The 18,284-nt window shown below is 41.2% G+C and overlaps 1 protein-coding gene across 4 annotated transcripts in view; it reads left to right on the top strand.

Annotated features, from left to right (window-relative positions):
- The window catches only part of CLPX (caseinolytic mitochondrial matrix peptidase chaperone subunit), a 48,181-nt gene continuing 30,626 nt past the window's right edge, over positions 730–18,284 (top strand). For 2 of the 4 annotated variants that reach the window (XM_021100081.1, XM_021100092.1), the window contains exons 1-3: positions 1,081–1,390; positions 10,558–10,718; positions 11,463–11,580. In XM_021100081.1, the coding sequence (XP_020955740.1) occupies positions 1,303–1,390; positions 10,558–10,718; positions 11,463–11,580 (367 nt within the window). In that variant the 5' untranslated portion in view covers positions 1,081–1,302. Of the gene's footprint in view, positions 1,057–1,080; positions 1,391–10,557; positions 10,719–11,462; positions 11,581–18,284 lie in introns of those variants that run through there. The other 2 variants (XM_021100084.1, XM_021100093.1) reach the window with 2 other exon arrangements.

Raw genomic sequence — 18,284 nt, 5'->3', positions numbered from 1 at the left:
GATGAGAAGAGAGTTTGATTCATTTGTCACCATCCTGCACCTTGTCAGCTAGCTGGTTGATCTCCTTTACAGATCCAGCGAGGAACCAGGCATGCAAACAAGGGTAACAGAAGAGAGATTAAAGAACAGTTTTTACCAGGGTGTGGTCAGGTTTAAGTGAACTGACAAAGGCGTGTAAAGCACCCAGGGACTAGAACAGCTGGAAGAGTTATCACCACTAGGCCTGAAAAAAACAAGGGAAGAGAATGGTCTTCCAACAGTTGGGAACTTGGTAAAAAACACCTCCACTTCCATGTTACAAATGAGTAATCTAAAGATAAGGAAAAGATAAGGAACATAGGATGTGGATGGGTAAGGAACTTATTGACTCTTACTGAAATGGCGGCTTTCAAAACTCCTCCTGGGGCTGGCTAAGCCACGGGTCTCACTTGGACGTACCCAGCCACCAGTCGAAAATGACCAGTTTATTGCTAGGAGTTGGGACTACTACTCCCGGCATGCATTTCTCTGCTTCTAGCGCAAACTTTTCAACGCTAGGATAAAGAGAATTGTGTGCCGGGACTTGTAGTTCCCTGCTTGGGGTGGGACGTCTCCTGGAGCGCGCTCATTGGCGCTGAGGTCACCGCCCCCTTCCCCTCGCCCTACCTCAGCGTCTCACGCACGCACACGCGTGCCCACGCCCCCTCCCTAGGCCCAGGGCGCAGGCGCGCGCACGCTCCTCGGACCCCGTAGGCGGGGCGGGGAGGGGGGCCGGGGGAGGAGGAGGGGGAAGTTGTGGGGGGGGCGAGGTGTCTATTGAGTAGAAGGCAGTGGGTTATGAAGAGCGCGAAGGCCCTGTTTTCAGGCGGGTGGACTCTGCACTGGGCCTAGAGCCGGCAGGAGGTTCCGGAGCCAAGCCAGCGAACCTTGAGAGTAGCCATCGACCGCTGAGAGCCGGAGGGCAGTAGGGGCGAAGCCCCGGCCTAAGCCGCGCGGAGATGTCGGGCTGTGGCGCTTGTACTTGCGGCGCCTCCGCCGCGCGGCTCATCACCTCGTCGCTCGCCTCCGCGCAAAGAGGTAACGAAGTAGTCCTGACCCGAGCCCTTTGCCTAGTCGCCGGCGGTGAGGATCCGGTGGAGGGCAGGAGGCTTGCCTATCCCATCCCGAGGGTGTGAGGGGGTGCGCGGCCCTTCTCCTGGCACCCCTCACTTTCCGTGTGATGGGGCTCTGCCAACCTCTGAAGCAGCTGTTTCTTACTTTTGAAGCGAGCCCCTTGTGCTCCCCCTCACGGCCGCTTTCAGGCCTTCTGACACTGGGGCCAGAATGTGCCTACTTCGCAGAAACTCTGAGCTACAGGCACAAAATACTCGGTTCGTTGAAGTGTCCCAGACCCCACTTAAAGCTCCGCCAGGTACTGCCGCTTGCCCTGGCTGCGGCTCCCCTTCCGGAGCCCGGCCGGGTGCCCCTTGGGCCTGTTGGGGACTGCGGGAAGGGCTCAGGTGAGGGGCTGCCGCGGGGGGCCGAGCCGGCGGTCTGGGACGCAGGCAGCGCGAGGCTGGCAGTGTCACAGTTGCTGTGTGGCCCCGCACACCGGGACGTAAACGGGACTCGCCGTACTTTTCAAGGCCCACAGGAAAGAGCCCGAGGAGATGGAAATTCCGCAGAAATTGTTTTTGAACTACTTAGGTGTCTCAGCAGTTGTTTGCGGATTTTCTGAACTTGACGGTGCCAAGTAGTTTTTAAGGGTGATTCTTGTTTACCTTTCTTTTCTCTTTATCGGGAGATGTGAAAGAGTGGCACTCCGGCCAAGAGATTTCCGGAAAAGAAACCATTTTTTCTCTTCCCCAAGTCTATAAATATCAGACGAGGCTAGGTCCTGCTGGGTCTTGTAACCACTAACTTGTAGACAAATTCATTTTGTTCTGGATTATCAGCTTATGATCTCTGGATTTTCAAAATGCTCCCTTTTCCTATTTTTAGCTGAATTGCGAAGTCCTTATCATTTACTAAATGTTTGTTTTTTGACCGTTTATTTCACAAAGAGGGATTAAATGATGTGTGGGCAGGAGCATTTTGTAAAATGGTACATAAATCCAAAGGAGGGAATTTAGTTCCAAGAGACTGTTAAACCTGAACAAGTGGATGCCGCTATTCTAGGAATTTGAGTTTAGTGGAAGTGACATATATTTAAATTCATTTGTTTGACAAATCTGAAGAGGGCCTACTATGGGCCAAGGCCCTCTTTTGTTGATGGATATGGAACAGTGAACAAGTCCTCACCTTCAAGTTTAAATCCAGTGAAGTAGGCAATGATATTGTTTCTGGGCCTGTATAAGGTATGTGTATGTTCTCTATGGATAGGGATGGCTTCTTTGACAAAGTCCTTTATCTCTTTCCATCACTTGTCCCAGAACACTATAAATTATAGGAAGTGTGCAGTTATATCTTTCTTTTTCTTTTCAAAACAACAGCTGCTTTAAAAAACCATGCCGTGGGAGCGGCCCAAGAAACAGCAACAACAACAACAACAACAACAACAAAAGACAAAAAAGACAAAAAGACAAAAAAAAAATTAAATCCATCATTAGGTAAATCAACAAAAGTTAATGACTTATTTAAGAATTACCTATTTGTTTTTCAGTTAATGTAAGTTTACTAGAAGTTTTCAGACATACCAAACCATAATTTTCACTGTAAAGGAGTAGATTAGACTATGAGACATTATAGAACTTAGTATTTCTGTATGACAATATCATTATAGAATTTAGTATTTTTACATGATAGTGAAACAGCAAATGGTTTCACTTGGATTGAAGATTCTCCCAAGGCTTAATTATATAAAATGTTTGCTTTCCATGGTAGAAACTCTGAAAGTATGCATGAGTCTACAACAGTATAGAGATATTTTCTTTGAGGACTTAAAAGCCTCCAGGAGGGTTATTTTTATTTTAGGATTCCTGGAAAGAGGAAGAGAGGTGAAAGAAAAATCAGAGTTGAACATTAGCTAGTTTCTTATAAACAAAGTATTTCAGCCACATAATTTAAACAAATAATTTCATCAGTATACTCTTGTAATTGGAAATTATACTTGAGTTAAGAATAAAATACTGCTATTCTGTATTTCTACTGGTTTTTCTGTCATGTTAGACTTTAAAAATTTTATAGGGTAGTTTGAAAAGTTATTTGGTATATTGTACCTTTACCCTAACCCCAACCCAGATTATTTGGTAGATTGTACTAGACACTGGCTTTATTTTCTTTTCCTGATGAGCTCTATGTATCCAATGCAATGTGTATTTCTCACATAAACTTAAAATATGAGACAGTATCCAATATTGTTGTATAATTTAGTATTTTTATGTGACAGTATAAATATTTAAAGATTGCAGAGTTCTGGTTGTGGCTTAGTGGTAAGGAACCCGACTATATCCATGGGAACAAGGGTTCGATCCCTGGCCTTGTTCAGTGGGTTAAGGATCTGGTTTTGCCTCTAACTGTGGTGTAGGTAGCAGATGCAGCTCAGATTCTGTGTTGCTGTGGCTATGGTATATGCTGGTGGCTACAGCTCCAATTCCACCCCTAGCCTGGGAATTTCTATATGTTGCCTGTGTGACCCTAAAAAGACCCCTCCCAAATTAAAATTTTTATTTTACTATAGGTATCCTGTTCTATTTGAATAAAATAAAAATTTTAAATATTTTTTCTGCTTGGATTTCTGATTTTTTCAGTATTGATGTGTATTTTTTTTTGGTCTTTTCTAGGGCTGCTCCTGCAGCATATATGGAGGTTCCCAGGCTAGGGGTCTGTTTGGAGTTGTAGCCTCTGGCCTACCTACATCAGAGCCACAGCAACGTGGGATCCGAGCCTCGTCTTTGATCTACACCATAGCTCATGGCAACGAGGGTCCTTAACCCACTGAACAAGGCCAGGGATGGAACCTGCAACCTCATGGTTCCTAGTCAGATTTCGTTAACCACTGCGCCACGACGGGAACTCCTTGATGTGTATTTTTAAAGTATCTTGCATATACAACAGTTTGCATTCTAAATACATGCAGTCAGAAATATTTGCTTCCATTTAAAAATTCTGAGTTAAAAAAAAATATTCTGAGTAACATTACTTGGTCTGAATTTGGTTGTGAGAACTGTGGGATCCCATGTAATTCCCTTAATTTCTGAATGCTTTCTGTCCTTGTCCATTGAAAGGGTGTCACCTTATGAGAGTTTAAGTGAAGATTTGAAGATGCTCAAACATGTTGGTTGGCATCTGTAATTTTCATGACAGTTAATAATGTGCCTACCTTAACAGTTCTTAGCTAGTTTTTAATTCCCTCCCTCTTTCCTCCCTTTCTCGTAGTTAAATTCAATACAAATTAAATAAAGCACATTGGGGAGTTCCCGTCGTGGCGCAGTGGTTAACGAATCCGACTAGGAACCATGAGGTTGCGGGTTCGGTCCCGGCCCTTGCTCAGTGGGTTAACGATCCGGTGTTGCGGTGAGCTGTGGTGTAGGTTGCAGACGCGGCTCGGATCCCACATTGCTGTGGCTCCGGCGTAGGCCAGTGGCTCCAGCTCCGATTCGACCCCTAGCCTGGGAACCTCCATATGCCGCGGGAGCGGCCCAAAGAAATAGCAAAAAAAAAAATAAATAAATAAAGCACATTGAATAAATGATGGTGCAGCTTTATTTCTGGAATTGCACACTGTTTCCTAATCAACATTTCACTTTTCTTGGATACATTCATCTTCAGACCAGCAGACCAGCCTTAGTGAAAACCTGCCAAACATTTCTAAACCTGAGGAAAGTTATCATAGGAGTGATGTTATTTTTCTTCATTAAAGTGTTCAGAATTTCTGAAACAATAACTTGGGCATAAAATAAAGGTTTGAGATTATCAAAAGCAATAATCATCTACTAAATTGCCGGCATTGTTTGGGAGTTTTTGTTGAATTTCGTTTCCAGTTTGTGTTAGAGGTTAGAGACCAAGTGTTTAAGAGAGATTTTAACTTGATTTGCCATTTCATCAGTTAAATTTTGTTGCTACGAATACCTTTTTTTTTTTTTTTGTCTTCTTAGGGCCAAACCTGTGGCATATGGAGGTTCCAACGCTAAGGGTCGAGTTGGACCTATAGCTGCCCGCATGTTCCACAGCCACAACAATGCAGGTTCCGAGCTGCGCCTGCGACCTACACTGCAGCTCATGGCAATGCCGGATCCTTAACCCACTGAGCGAGGCCAGGGATTGAACCTGCGTCCTCATGGATGCTAATCAGATTCGTTTCCACTGAACCACGATGGGAACTCCACACATAATTAATTTTTAATTTCATTAGTTCTTTCACTCTGTTTCTAAAATGCAAATTAAAAATCAATTTTATCTTTTTTGGGGGGCCAGTGCTTAACCTGGTGAGCCACCAGGGAACTCCCATTTTATCATTTAAGCTGAATCATTTGTATGTTTTTGGAGAATGATTAGTTCAAGTTTGAATAATAGGAAGTCAAGTATTTAGAAGTTGAATAAATTACTCTCCTACTTCTTAATAGCCCTAAAATTGTACTTTATTCTTTTTTTTTTTTTTTTTGTCTTTTGTTGTTGTTGTTGCTGTTGTTGCTATTTCTTGGGCCACTCCCGCGGCATATGGAGGTTCCCAGGCTAGGGGTCTAATCGGAGTTGTAGCCACCGGCCTACGCCAGAGCCACAGCAACGCGGGATCCGAGCCGCGTCTGCGACCTACACCACAGCTCACGGCAACGCCGGATCGTTAACCCACTGAGCAAGGGCCGGGACCGAACCCTCAACCTCATGGTTCCTAGTCGGATTTGTTAACCACTGCGCCACGATGGGAACTCCTGTACTTTATTCTAATACATATTTTTAAAACCACCTGTCCTGGGAGTTCCTGTGGTGGCTCAGCAGTTGATGAACCCAACTAGCATCCATGAAGATGCGGGTTCAATCCCTGGCCTCGATCAGTGGGTTAAGGATCCAGCATTGCCCTGAGCTGTGGTGTAGGGCGAAGATTAGGCTCGGATCCTGGGTTGCTGTGGCTGTGGCGTAGGCTAGCAGCTGTACCTCGGATTGGACCCCTAGGCTGGGAACCTCCATATGCTGTGGTTGTGGCCCTGAAAAGACAAAATAAATAAATTAATAAATTAAGTATAATTTTAAAAAAGCAAAAACACCTCAAAACAAAAAACAACTGCTTTGAAACTAAAGGTTTTATCCATATGACATAAGTTTTTGTAAGTAGTTTTACTGTCTTCTTTCATTGCTGCAAGTAGTCTTTCGAAATATACTTTACAGAAATACTTCCCTCCTTGGCTTTTAGGGTTCTTCACTTGGGTTCATAGGCTTCCAAGTGGTCCAGGGATATAATTAAGAGGTTCTTTGAACTTTAATTTCTCTGATCTCTGAAATACAGCATTTTCTTCAATTATGAATGTAGGTAAGATCTACAGCAGTATTAGCATTACCTTCGGATTTGTCACCACTCAAAATCACAGATATTTTCATATCACATTACATTGCTGATATGTCAAAATATTGTATGAACAACTTCGAAATCCTGATAGTTGTTTAAAAAGCTGTTACATTGGAGTTCCCACTGTGGTGGGCTGGTTAAGAATCCCATATTGTCTCTGCAGCAGTGGAACAAGTTGGATTAAGGATCCAAGGTTGCTACAGTTGGGGCTTGGGTTTCATCCCTGGCCCAGGAACTTCCATATACTTTGGGTGTGCCCCCCCCCAAATAAATAATTTAAAAGCTGTTAGACCTTATTTAATTTTGCTTGTCAGTTAAGAAGCATATTTTTAAAATATTTTGGTAATTACTTCCATATAACTGGTTTTCTTTGTTTTGTATTTTATTCTGTACATTTAAAAACATTATGAATAGGCTTTGCCAGACTGCTAAAAGGGTTCATGGTACAAAACGGGTTAAAAACTCCATATTGGGAGTTACCCTGTGGTTCAGCGGGTTATGAACCTGACTAGTAACCATGAGGATGGATGCCAGTTTGATCCCTAGCCTTGCTCAGTGGCTTAAGGATCTGGTGGTGCAGTGAGCTGTGGTGTAGGTCACAGACATGATTCAGATCCTGTATTTCTGAGGCTGTGGCATAGGTCTGCAGTTGCAGCTCTGATTCCACCCCTAGCCTGGGAACCTCCATATGCCACAGGTGCAACTGTAGAAAGAAAAAAGACTCCTGAGTGGTTTGTTACAGTAATGTCTGTCAAGATTTTATATGGTTGGTGAATAACTAATCATTTAAATTGTTTAGTACAGTCGTTTTAAAAATCGTGGTCCCCAGACTAACAGCATCAACATCACCTGGGAACTTGTTAGAAATGCATTCGTGGGTCCCCCTTCATACCTTCTAAATCAGAACCAGGGAAGATCCCCTGCAATCTGTGTTTTAACAAGTTCTCCAGGTGATTTTAATGCATGTGCAAGTTGAACCAGTGGTTTAACGTATCTATAGCATCTTGTTGGTACAGTCCATAGATCATAAAATGTTAAAACAGCACCACAATATCATACTATGAGAGCAAGCAAAGAAATTATTATTATTATTTTTGTCTTTCTGCCTTTTCTAGGGCTGCACCTGTAGCGTATGGAGGTTCCTAGGCTAGGGGTCTAATCTGAGCTGTAGCTGCCAGCCTACGCCAGAGCCATAGCAACGCCAGATCCAAACCGCATCTGTGACCTACACCACAGCTCAGAGCAATGCCGGATCCTTAACTCACTGAGCAAGGCCGGGGATCGAACCTGCAACCTCATGGTTTCTAGTCGGATTCGTTAACCACCAAGCCACGACGGGAACTCCAAGCAAAGAAATTCTTAAATTTAGAAGTTTAAATGATACAAGCATGTTTTTCAGATAATATTTTCTGTGGTGGCCGTATGGTTCCATTGGTTTCATATGTTTTTGATAAACTATTTTTCTCTCTATTCAAGTATATTTTAAAAGGACCATGTTCATAATTTTTATTTCTCTTAAATTCCCAAAGATAATTTCCTTTCAGCTTATTTTCTAATGATATTAGATATTGTAAATTGTTAAACACTATTTTAAAAGATATATCGTTAAGTGGGAAATAATACACTGTATATGTTACTTCAGAGTTAAGTTTTGTTCTGAATATCCATATCTGAAAAGCCTCATCTAGGTCTTGTTTTTTTTTTCTTTTTTAGGGTTGCACCTGCAGCATATGGAAGTTCCCAGGCTAGAGGATGAATCAGAGCTGCAGCTGCTGGCCATCACCACAGCCACAGCAACACGAGATCAGAGCCATGTCTGTGACCTACCCCACCCCAATGCTGGATCCTTAACCCATTGAGCCAGGTCGGGGATCAAACCTGTGTCCTTGCAAATAATAGTTCGGTTCATTACCAATGTGCCACCACAGGATCGCCTAAGGCTTGTTTTAATTGTGGTTTTCTTTGTGGATAGATTGTAATGGTTCAATTAAAAAGTTACATTTGTTTCATAGATTATGGTAAATCATTGTATTATGCTGCCTTTCATATTAACTTATAATGGATGTTTTCAGATACACAAAATAGAACAGTGAACCCCCAAATACCCATCACCCAGCTTCAGGGTACATTCAGCTTTCTTCATTCTTGATTTCATCTAGCCCTCTCCCTCATTATACTTTTTCTAGTCTTGCTTCTTAGAGTGACAGTCTTTAAATCATACCATATCCTTGGAAAAACATTAATATTTAGCCTAAAATTCACAAAGTATCTTAGATCTCATTCTAATGAGAGAGTATTGGCTAACATTTACTGCAAAAAATAGAAATATTACACTTGAGAAATTCAAAATGTCTTTTGAAAACATTACTTAGAAGGAAAACATCAAAAATAGGTTTTTTTCCTCATTAATATTCAAGCTTAATAGTGTTAAGCAAAATTTTATAGTCTTTGGATTAAGGACTGGGATGTCATAAGCCTTACTCCTTTTTTGTTGTTCTTTGTGAATTTATATAGAAATGAGAAAATTTGTTTTCTTTTATTTGTATTTTTCTTGAGTAGTTTGATGGGTTCATTTTTGTACTTTGTGGAACTGGAGATGGTTAACATTGATAAGTAACTGAAAAAACTAGTTCTAACAGTGTACAAAATTGTGTCAGAAAATAGGATTAACAAAAGTTATATAACTAAGCAAATGTTTTTGAATTACTTGAAGTACATAATTTTAAACCAGTTTTTGCATTCGGATATAATATATATATACATGTGTGCATGATCTCTTAAAAGCCCTAACAGTTATAGAAATAAAATTTTAAATCCTGAGTTGGGAATTTTGCAGGAAATAAAATAAGGGAAGCAAAATCACTTTCTTAAATTTGTTAACTTTACTCCTGCTCTGCCCTACCCCAACCCTCTTTGGTTGGTTATTACCTCCTAACAGCACTCTGGTAAACTACTAGGAGACTTCCTTCTTGGCGATTCACTAGTGTACATTTTTAGCTTATGCAAGGTTCTGAGTAGCCCTAGGGTACTGAAATCTATGGAATTTTGTTTAACCTATGACCATTCACTTTTCTTGTGTAGGGAACACTTTTATAAAGGACAGCTTCGGAAATGCTGCCTCATAGTATGGAGTATGGCACTTTTGCTGTTGACTCATTTATTTAGAGGCTTATTTTGTATTTATATGAGGAAAAATCAGGGGTCAGCAAACAGTGACCCCCATGGACAAAATCCAGCCACACCCATTTGTTTACATATTATTTATATTTGCTTTCATGTACAGAGAGTAGATGGGATTGAGACTACACCTACGTGGCCCACAAAGCTGAAAATGTTTACTGTCCTGGTTTTTAGAGAAAAAGTTTGCTAAATAAGTCAGTAATTACCTTATATCCTTTCTAAGAATTTTAACTTCAAGTATAGCAAAAAGGTTAAAATGTTTGAAAGTAGGACGGTGGTTACACAGTATTTTTTTATTTAATTATATTTCTTTTTTCTATAGGATTGAAATATTTTGTTGAAACTTGTTTTAATGAATAGCATATAACTTTTTTTAAGGAACACTTGAAATTTGTTGCCATTGTTGCAGATATTTCTCTCATGTAACCAAAGAGACAAACAGGAGTTCATGTCAGTTTTTTCTTATTGGTAGAAATAATAAAAGAAGCAGAAGAATATAGGACAAGTTGGCCTTTTTCTCCTACAGTTTTACTTACCTTTTTTTGGGGTGGGAGGCCGTGCCCACAGCATGTGGAAATTCCCCAGCCAGGGAGGGAACCTGTGCCACAGCAGTGCAGTGACCCGCATCACAGCATTGATAATGCCACTAGGCCACCAGGGAACTCTTTTTTTTTTTTTTTTTTAACATAAACATTTTTTTCTTGAGCCACTCATTGTATAACCTGAGTGGTCTTTCTTCACTTCCAAAGCACAGATCTGGCCTGTTTTGAGGATGGTGTCACTAGTGTGTACACTGCTGTGAAAACCGTAGCCTTTTCAACCTCTTTTATGCTTAAATGATTTTTATTTCCAGGGGATTTATCGAAGGCATATTAATATTTGATGTATAGACTAAATAAATTTCATTATATTTTCAGGGATTTCTTGTGGTCGCATTCACATACCAGTTTTAGGAAGGCTTGGAACCTTTGAAACTCAGCTTCTCCGAAGAGTTCCTTTTAGAACCTTTACAGAAACACCAGCATACTTTGCTTCAAAAGATGGGATAAGTAAAGATGGTTCTGGAGACGGAAATAAGGTATTTTATCTTTATTGGCATCAGTACACATATTTGAATTCCCTCATTTAAACAAATATAATAATAGTACTCTGTTTCATTGGTTTATATGTTTTCTATAGGAAATGTAAATAAAATGATCTGAAGAATTTTATGTATTTTTATTTGGTGTATGAGTCTGAACCTTTTTGTTTTTTGGGCGAAGGAGAAAAAATAGCTTTATTGCTTTGCCAGGCAAGGGAGGCCTTGGCAGGCTAATACATTAAAGACTACTCCAGTCTGAACCTTAAAATAGTTTGATAAACATTGCCCTTAGTAAGCAGTTAAAATTTCTAACACCCAAAGCAGTAAAGAAGCTTCATTAAGTAATCCATGTAGTCAGTCTGATGGTTGGATTAAGAATAGCTATCAGGAGTTCCCGTCGTGGGGCAGTGGTTAACGAATCCAACTAGGAACCACGAAGTTGCCAGTTCGATCCCTGGCCTCGCTCAGTGGGTTAAGGACCCAGCGTTGCCCTGAGCTGTCGTGTAGGTCGCAGATGCGGCTCGGATCTGGTGTTGCTGTGGCATAGGCCAGCAGCTGTAGCTCTGATTAGACCCCTAGCCTGGGAATCTCCATATGCCTCGGGTGCAGCCCTAAAAAAAATATATATATATATATATATATATAAGATTAGTTACAAACAGTATTGTTTATGTTTAAGTTACATGATGGTTGCCTGAAAGTAGTAATTGATAGATTCTTTTTTTCTTCCATAAACATTAGAAATCAGCAAGTGAGGGAAGCAGTAAGAAATCAGGCTCTGGGAATTCTGGGAAAGGCGGAAACCAGCTTCGCTGTCCTAAATGTGGCGACTTGTGCACCCATGTAGAGACCTTCGTGTGTAAGTATTACTTCTTTTTTTTTTGTCCATATCCATGGCATGTGGAAATTCCTGGACCAGGGATTGAACCCATGCCATGGCAGCAACTTGAACCACAGAACTGACAATGCTGGATCCCTAACCTGTTGCGCCTCCAGGGAATTCCTATGTTTTACTATTGTTCTTTTTCCCTGCTTTTCCTTATAAATCATTAATTGCATAGAAATACAGAAATTATATAAACCAGAGTTATTTTCTTCCTCAACCTATATGACTCTCTTGTATTCATCAGCTACTAAAAATGCCCTGAGCTAGTAATATTTTGTGCTGTGGTATAAGATAATTTAAGAAGATTCCTTGCTTTTTTATTTTGCTTACATGTGTTTATTTTAAATTTGGATTTTGTGGGTCTTCATGTATGTAACCATTAAGCTACAGAAGAAGCAAGGCTTTTTTATTCTGTATTCATTCTTCAAATACCTCTTAAGCATGTCATATAACTGGAGAGGTTAGTCATTCAAATATTAAGGTATTTTCCCTCTGAATAACTAAGCTGCAGCTGTGGCCATGCCAGATCCTTAACCCACTGTGCCGGTCCGGGGATTGAACCCACGTCCCAGTGCACCCAAGAAGCTACTGATTCTGTTGTGCCACAGTGGGAATTCCAACAGTCCTATTTTTGCTGTTAGTGTCCATAACTCTTTTTTTTTTTTTTTCCTTTTTTGCCTTTTCTAGGGCTGCTCCTGCAGCATATGGAGATTCCCAGGCTAGGGGTCTAATGGGAGCCATAGCCACCAGCCTACACCAGAGCCGTAGCAACTCGGGATCCAAGCCGCGGCTGCAACCCACACCACTGATCACGGCAACGCCAGATCCTCAACCCGCTGAGCAAGGCCAGGGATCAAACCCGCAACCTCTTGGTTCCTAGTCGGGTTCATTAACCACTGCAACTTGACGGGAACTCCTGTGTCTGTAACTCTTTTTTTTTTTTTTTTTTGAAATGCAGAGATACTTCTACCAATATTTAACAAATCTGATAAATCATTTCTTATGTGATTAGAGTTGATGATCATGACTTAAGAGTAAATTACTTTGAACTACCACATCAGCATGGTACGTGTAATTTAGTCCAGTTGTTAAAAGGTTGATGGTTGGTTTGGCGGAAGTTTCAGTTAGCTGATGATTAGCTGAAGAGGATTCTCCATATTCTAACCCAGATATTGAGTTTTTTTTTTTTTTTGTCTTCTTAGGGCTGCACCCTCGGCATATGGAGGTTCCCAGGCTAGGGGTCTAATCGGAGCTATACCTGCCAGCCTATACCACAGCCACAGCAACGCCAGATCCGAGCCATGTCTGCGACCTACACCACAGCTCAGGGTAACACTGGATCCTTAACCTACCGAGCGCGGTGAAGGATCCAACCCAAAACCTCATGGTTCCTAGTTGGATTCATTTCTGCTGCGCCACGATGGGAACTTCCAGATAGTGAGATTTTAGTTACAGTTTTACGTTTATCGTTAATATTGATTGGCCACTATGTGAAAAAGTGTTGGTAGCATGTCTTCACAGTTTTGAAAGTGGTACCATTCTATATGAGATTCTCTTTGTGGCTCTGCCTAGTGAGAGATCAGAGAGAAGAATCAGCCCTACTGTGGCGCAGCAGAATCCAGCGCTGGGAAGCAGGTTCCATCCCTGGCCGAGCACAGTGGGTTAAGGACCCAGCATTGCTACAGTTGGGGCTTGGGTCTCGACTGAGGCTCAGGTCTGATCCCTGGGCCTGGGAACTCCATATGCTTTGGGGTGGCCAAAAAAAAAATGAAGGTGGTAGCACTGGATGATGTAATTTCTAAATAACATTTGCTATTAACAGATTTGGTGTTATGTGATAACATTTTCCAATACGTCTGGGGATTGTTTAGTTAATACTGGCAATGTCTTTTTTTTTTTTTTTTTTTGGTCTTTTTTGGTCTTTTTTGCTATTTCTTTGGGCTGCTCCCGTGGCATATGGAGGTTCCCAGGCTAGGGGTCGAATCAGAGCTGTAGCCACTGGCCTATGCCAGAGCCACAGCAACTCAGGATCCGAGCCGCGTCTGTGACCTACACCACAGCTCGCAGCAACGCCGGATCCTTAACCCACTGAGCAAGAGCAGGGATGGAACCCTCAACCTCATGGTTCCTAGTCGGATTCGTTAACCACTGTGCCACGATGGGAACTCCTGGCAATGTCATTTTTACATATATTTTAATCAAGAAAATTTCCACTTTTTTCTCCCAAAGATTTCAACCTTTATAGACCTATAATTCTATTCTAATTTCCCAGAGTAGAAAAATAAACTAACATTAAATAAATTACAGTATATATAATTTTATTCTTACAATCTTTTTTTTTTTTTTTTTTTTTTTTGTCTTTTCTAGGGCTGCACTCGTGACATATGGAGGTTCCCAGGCTAGGGGTCCAATCGGAGTTGTAGCTGCAAGCCTACACCAGAGCCACAGCAACGCAGGATCCAAGCCGCGTCTGTGTCCTACACCACAGCTCAGGGCAACGCTGGATCCTTAACCCACTGAGCAAGGCCAGGTATCGAACCTGCAACCTCATGGATGCTAGTCGGATTCGTTAACCACTGAGCCATGACGGGAACTCCATCACAATCTTATTTTTGTTGGGGCATAAGATATCCTCAATTTTATGAATGAGGAAGCTGAGATTGAGTGAGTTTAAGTAACTCATCCAAGGTCACAGAGCAGTGAAAATTTTCTGTTCAGAAGTTCCCATCTCGTATCTTTCTACCAGCTGGAGTTCTTTAGGGATAAACTGGCTTCTCTTGAGATTAAGTTTTCTTTTATACAGTGTTTTCAAAACTTGCCAGGTTGTGGAGTTCCCACTGTGGTACAGTTGGTTAATGATCTGGCTTGTGTCTGTTGGATTGCTGGTTCAGTCCCCTGCCCATTGCAGTGGGGTAAGGATCTGGTGTTGCAATAGCTGTGGTGTAGGTTGAGATGTGGCTTAGATTTGATCCCTAACTGGGGAACTTCCACATGCTCTGGGGGCAGCTGAAAAAGGAAAATGCACACACATACACAAACTTGCTAGGTTGAATTAATCACTGAGGGAGACTTTTAAACATACAGATTTCCACCTTCCCTAGAGATTAAGATTCTCTAGAAACCACTATACTTTAAGTTATCTAATCACTTCAAAGCTTTTTCCTTTGGGAAATAAGAGCGGGAATTAGGGAGGAGGGTGTGGGAGTAGAGAATGTGGAAGAAAAGGGTAAGAGTATACTTATACGTTATTTAGTAAGCAAACATTTGTTGAGTCGGACACTGCTTGGCTCAGAAAATACACAGATGAGCATGTCATTCTCCTTTCCCTCTGGTCCTTACTATGCAGAAGAGGCCCCAACAGTGAGGCCCTCCTTTCTTGGTTTTGCTAGCCCATAATAAAAGTCTCTTCGGAGTGCACTGCTTTTGAATGCTGAGGATCTCCTTTGTCCACTTATTGAAAATTGGGTCATCCTAATTCTGCAGAATCATTTTTGATCTCAGATTTTTCATTTTATTTGAATCTGCATTTATTTAGTTATTAGTTCATAAACATCTTTTTATGTGCTTTTTTGTCACTTGTAATTCTTTTGCTAATGGCCTGTATAGTTAATTGTCTACTTTTTTGTCATTTAAATTATTTTTAATGACCTGAGGAATACATGTGTTTTTTATATTTGTAAAAAAAAGTGGGACGTTATAGATAATGCCAAAGATATATTTCTGTAGTATACTTTCATTGAAAATACAACTTTTAAAAAGCATAAATGGTTTCATATTGTTCATGTTTTTGCAGATTGCTTTTTTCCCCCCAACTCAGCAATGTTTTCAGAACCATGCATGTCGATACATAAACGTGCAATCCTTTTCTTTTTTCAAATTTTTAGTTTTTAATTGAACTATTATTCACCTACCCAATTCACCCTTTTAAAGTGTACATTTCAGGAGTTTTTAGTGTATTCATGAAGTCATACAATCATCACCAGTATTTAATTCCAGAGCATTTATATCACTCCATGAAGAAACCCCGTACCTTGTCGCAGCCACTTTCCATCCCTTCCCTTTTCAGCCCTGGCAACTGTTAACTTACCTGCTGTCTCTTTGGATTTGTCTATTCTGAATACTCCATATAAACAGAATTATGCATTATGTGGCATTTTATGTCTGGCTCTTTTTTTTTGGTTTTGTTTTTTGTTTTTTTGCTTTTTAGGGCTGCACCTGCATCTTATGGAGGTTTCCAGGCTAGGGGTTGAATCGGAGCCGCAGCCACCGGCTTACACCGCAGCAATAGCAATGCCAGATCTGAGCTGTATCTGAGACCTAACCACAGCTCAGGGCAACGCCAGCTCCTTAACCCAGTGAGCGAGGCCAGGGATGGAACCTCTGACCTCATGGTTCCTAGTCGGGTTCATTGACCACTGAGCCACGATGGGAACTCCATGTCTAGCTTTTTTTTTTTTTTTTTTTTTACTTAGTATGTTTTTAAGGTTGATCTGTGTTGTATTATGTATCTGTCTTCATTGCTGCATATTTTCATTGTTTATCCATTCATCAGCTGACAGATATTTGATTTTTTCTTCTTGTTGACTATTATGAATAATACTTCTGTGAACATTTTGTTTACAAGATTTGTGTATGACCATATGTTTTTAACTTCTCTTGGCTATATATGCTTAGGCATGGAATTGTTGGGTGAAATGTTAACTCTTTTGAGCTTTTTAAGGAACTGCTACAGAGGTCGTACCATTTTTCAACCAAACAATGGTAGAAATGGAACATCTTCACCATTTGTGTCTTTTTTTATTGTAGCTGTGGTTTTGATTTACATTTCCTAAATGACAAAGGTGTTAATAAGCATCTTTTCATGTGCTTATTGACATTTGTGTATCTTCTTTGGAGAAAAGACTAAATTTTTGTCCATTTTTCTTTTTTTTTTCTTTTTTTCTTTTTAAGGAAGCACCTGTGCCATATGTAAGTTCCTGGGCTAGAAGTCAAATCAGAGCTGCAGGTGCCGGTCTATGTCACAGCCACAGCCACGATGGATCTGACCTATGCCGCAGCTTGCAGCAATGCCATTATCCTTATCCCACTGAGCGAGGCCAGGAATTGAATCCCCATTCTCACAGACACTAGATTGGGTTCTTAACCTGTGAGCCACAACGGAAACCCTAAATTTTTGTCCATTTTTAAGTTATCTTTTTATCGTTGAGCTGTAGGAGTTCTTTATTATTTTTTTTTTTTTTGCTTTTTAGGGCTGAACCCTCGGCTTATAGAAGTTCCCACGCTAGAGGGAAAATCAGAGCTGCAGCTGCTGGCCATGGCCATAGCCACAGCAATGCAGAATTCAAGATGCATCTCTGGCCTACCCCACAGCTTATGGTAATGCCAGATCCTTAACCCACTGAATGAGGCCAGGGATCGAACCCGTATCCTCATGGATCCTTGTTGGGTTTGATACCACTAAGCCACGATGGGAACTCCCAAGAGTTCTTTATATTTTCTGAATATTAGACTCTTATTTAGGTATGTGATTTGCAAATTTCTTCCTCATTCTATGGGTAGTTCTTTGCTTTTAAATGCTGTGTAGGAGTTCCTGTCATGGCTCAGTGGTTAATGAATCCGACTAGGAACCATGAGGTTTCGGGTTTGATCCCTGGCCTTGCTCAGTAGGTTAAGTATTTGGTGTTGCTGAGAGCTGTGGTGTGGGTCACAGATGCGGCTTGGATCCCCCATTGCTGTGGCTCTGGTGTAGGCTGGAGGCTACAGCTCCGATTGGACCCCTAGCCTGGGAATCTCCATGTGCCGCAGGTGCAGCCATAGAAAAGACAAAAAGACAAAAAATAAATAAATAAATAAAATAAATGCTGTGTGGCAGGAGTCAGCAAAGTTCTACTTTAAAGGCCAAATAATTTGTAAATATTTTAGATTTTGTGGGCCATATCGTCTCTGTTGTGACATTCTCCTTTGCTGTTATAGTGCTCGAGTAGTTGTAGACAATGTAAATGCATGATGATGGTTGTATTCCAATAAAATTTTGTGTGGACACTGAAATTTGAATTTCATAAAACTTTCATTTTCATTTTTTTACGTGTAAAAACTATTCTTATCTCATTGATCTTTGCCATATATATTTCATCTCACAAGTATAAGTCTAGTGATTTTTATGTTTTTTTTCTTTTACGCTGCACCCATGGCATACAGAAGCTCCCAGGTCACAGCAGCTGGATCCTTAACCTGCTGTGCTACCAGGGAACTCCCCGTGTTTTCTTTTTTTCTTTGTGGGGGGGATGCCCACAGGTGTGGCATATGGAAGTTCCCAGGCTAGGGGTCAAATCCAAGCAGATCTTTAATCCACTGAGCGGGGCCAGGGATTGAACTTGCATCCTCATGGATACTAGTTAGGTTCTTAACCCACTGAACCATGATGGGAACGCCTCCCTGTGTTTTCTTTTTCTTTTTTTTTTTTTTTTTTTGTCTTTTGTCTTTTTTGTTGTTGTTGTTGTTGTTATTGTTGCTATTTCTTGGGCCACTCCCGTGGCATATGGAGGTTCCCAGGCTAGGGGTCTAATCGGAGCTGTAGTCACCGGCCTATGCCAGAGCCACAGCAACGCGGGATCCGAGCCACGTCTGCAACCTACACCACAGCTCATGGCAACGCCAGATCGTTAACCCACTGAGCA

The sequence above is a fragment of the Sus scrofa genome, chromosome 1 (genome assembly GCF_000003025.6).
Source record: "Sus scrofa isolate TJ Tabasco breed Duroc chromosome 1, Sscrofa11.1, whole genome shotgun sequence".
Classification (NCBI taxonomy): Eukaryota; Metazoa; Chordata; class Mammalia; order Artiodactyla; family Suidae; genus Sus; species Sus scrofa.
This window is presented reverse-complemented; position numbering and strand designations above follow the sequence as displayed.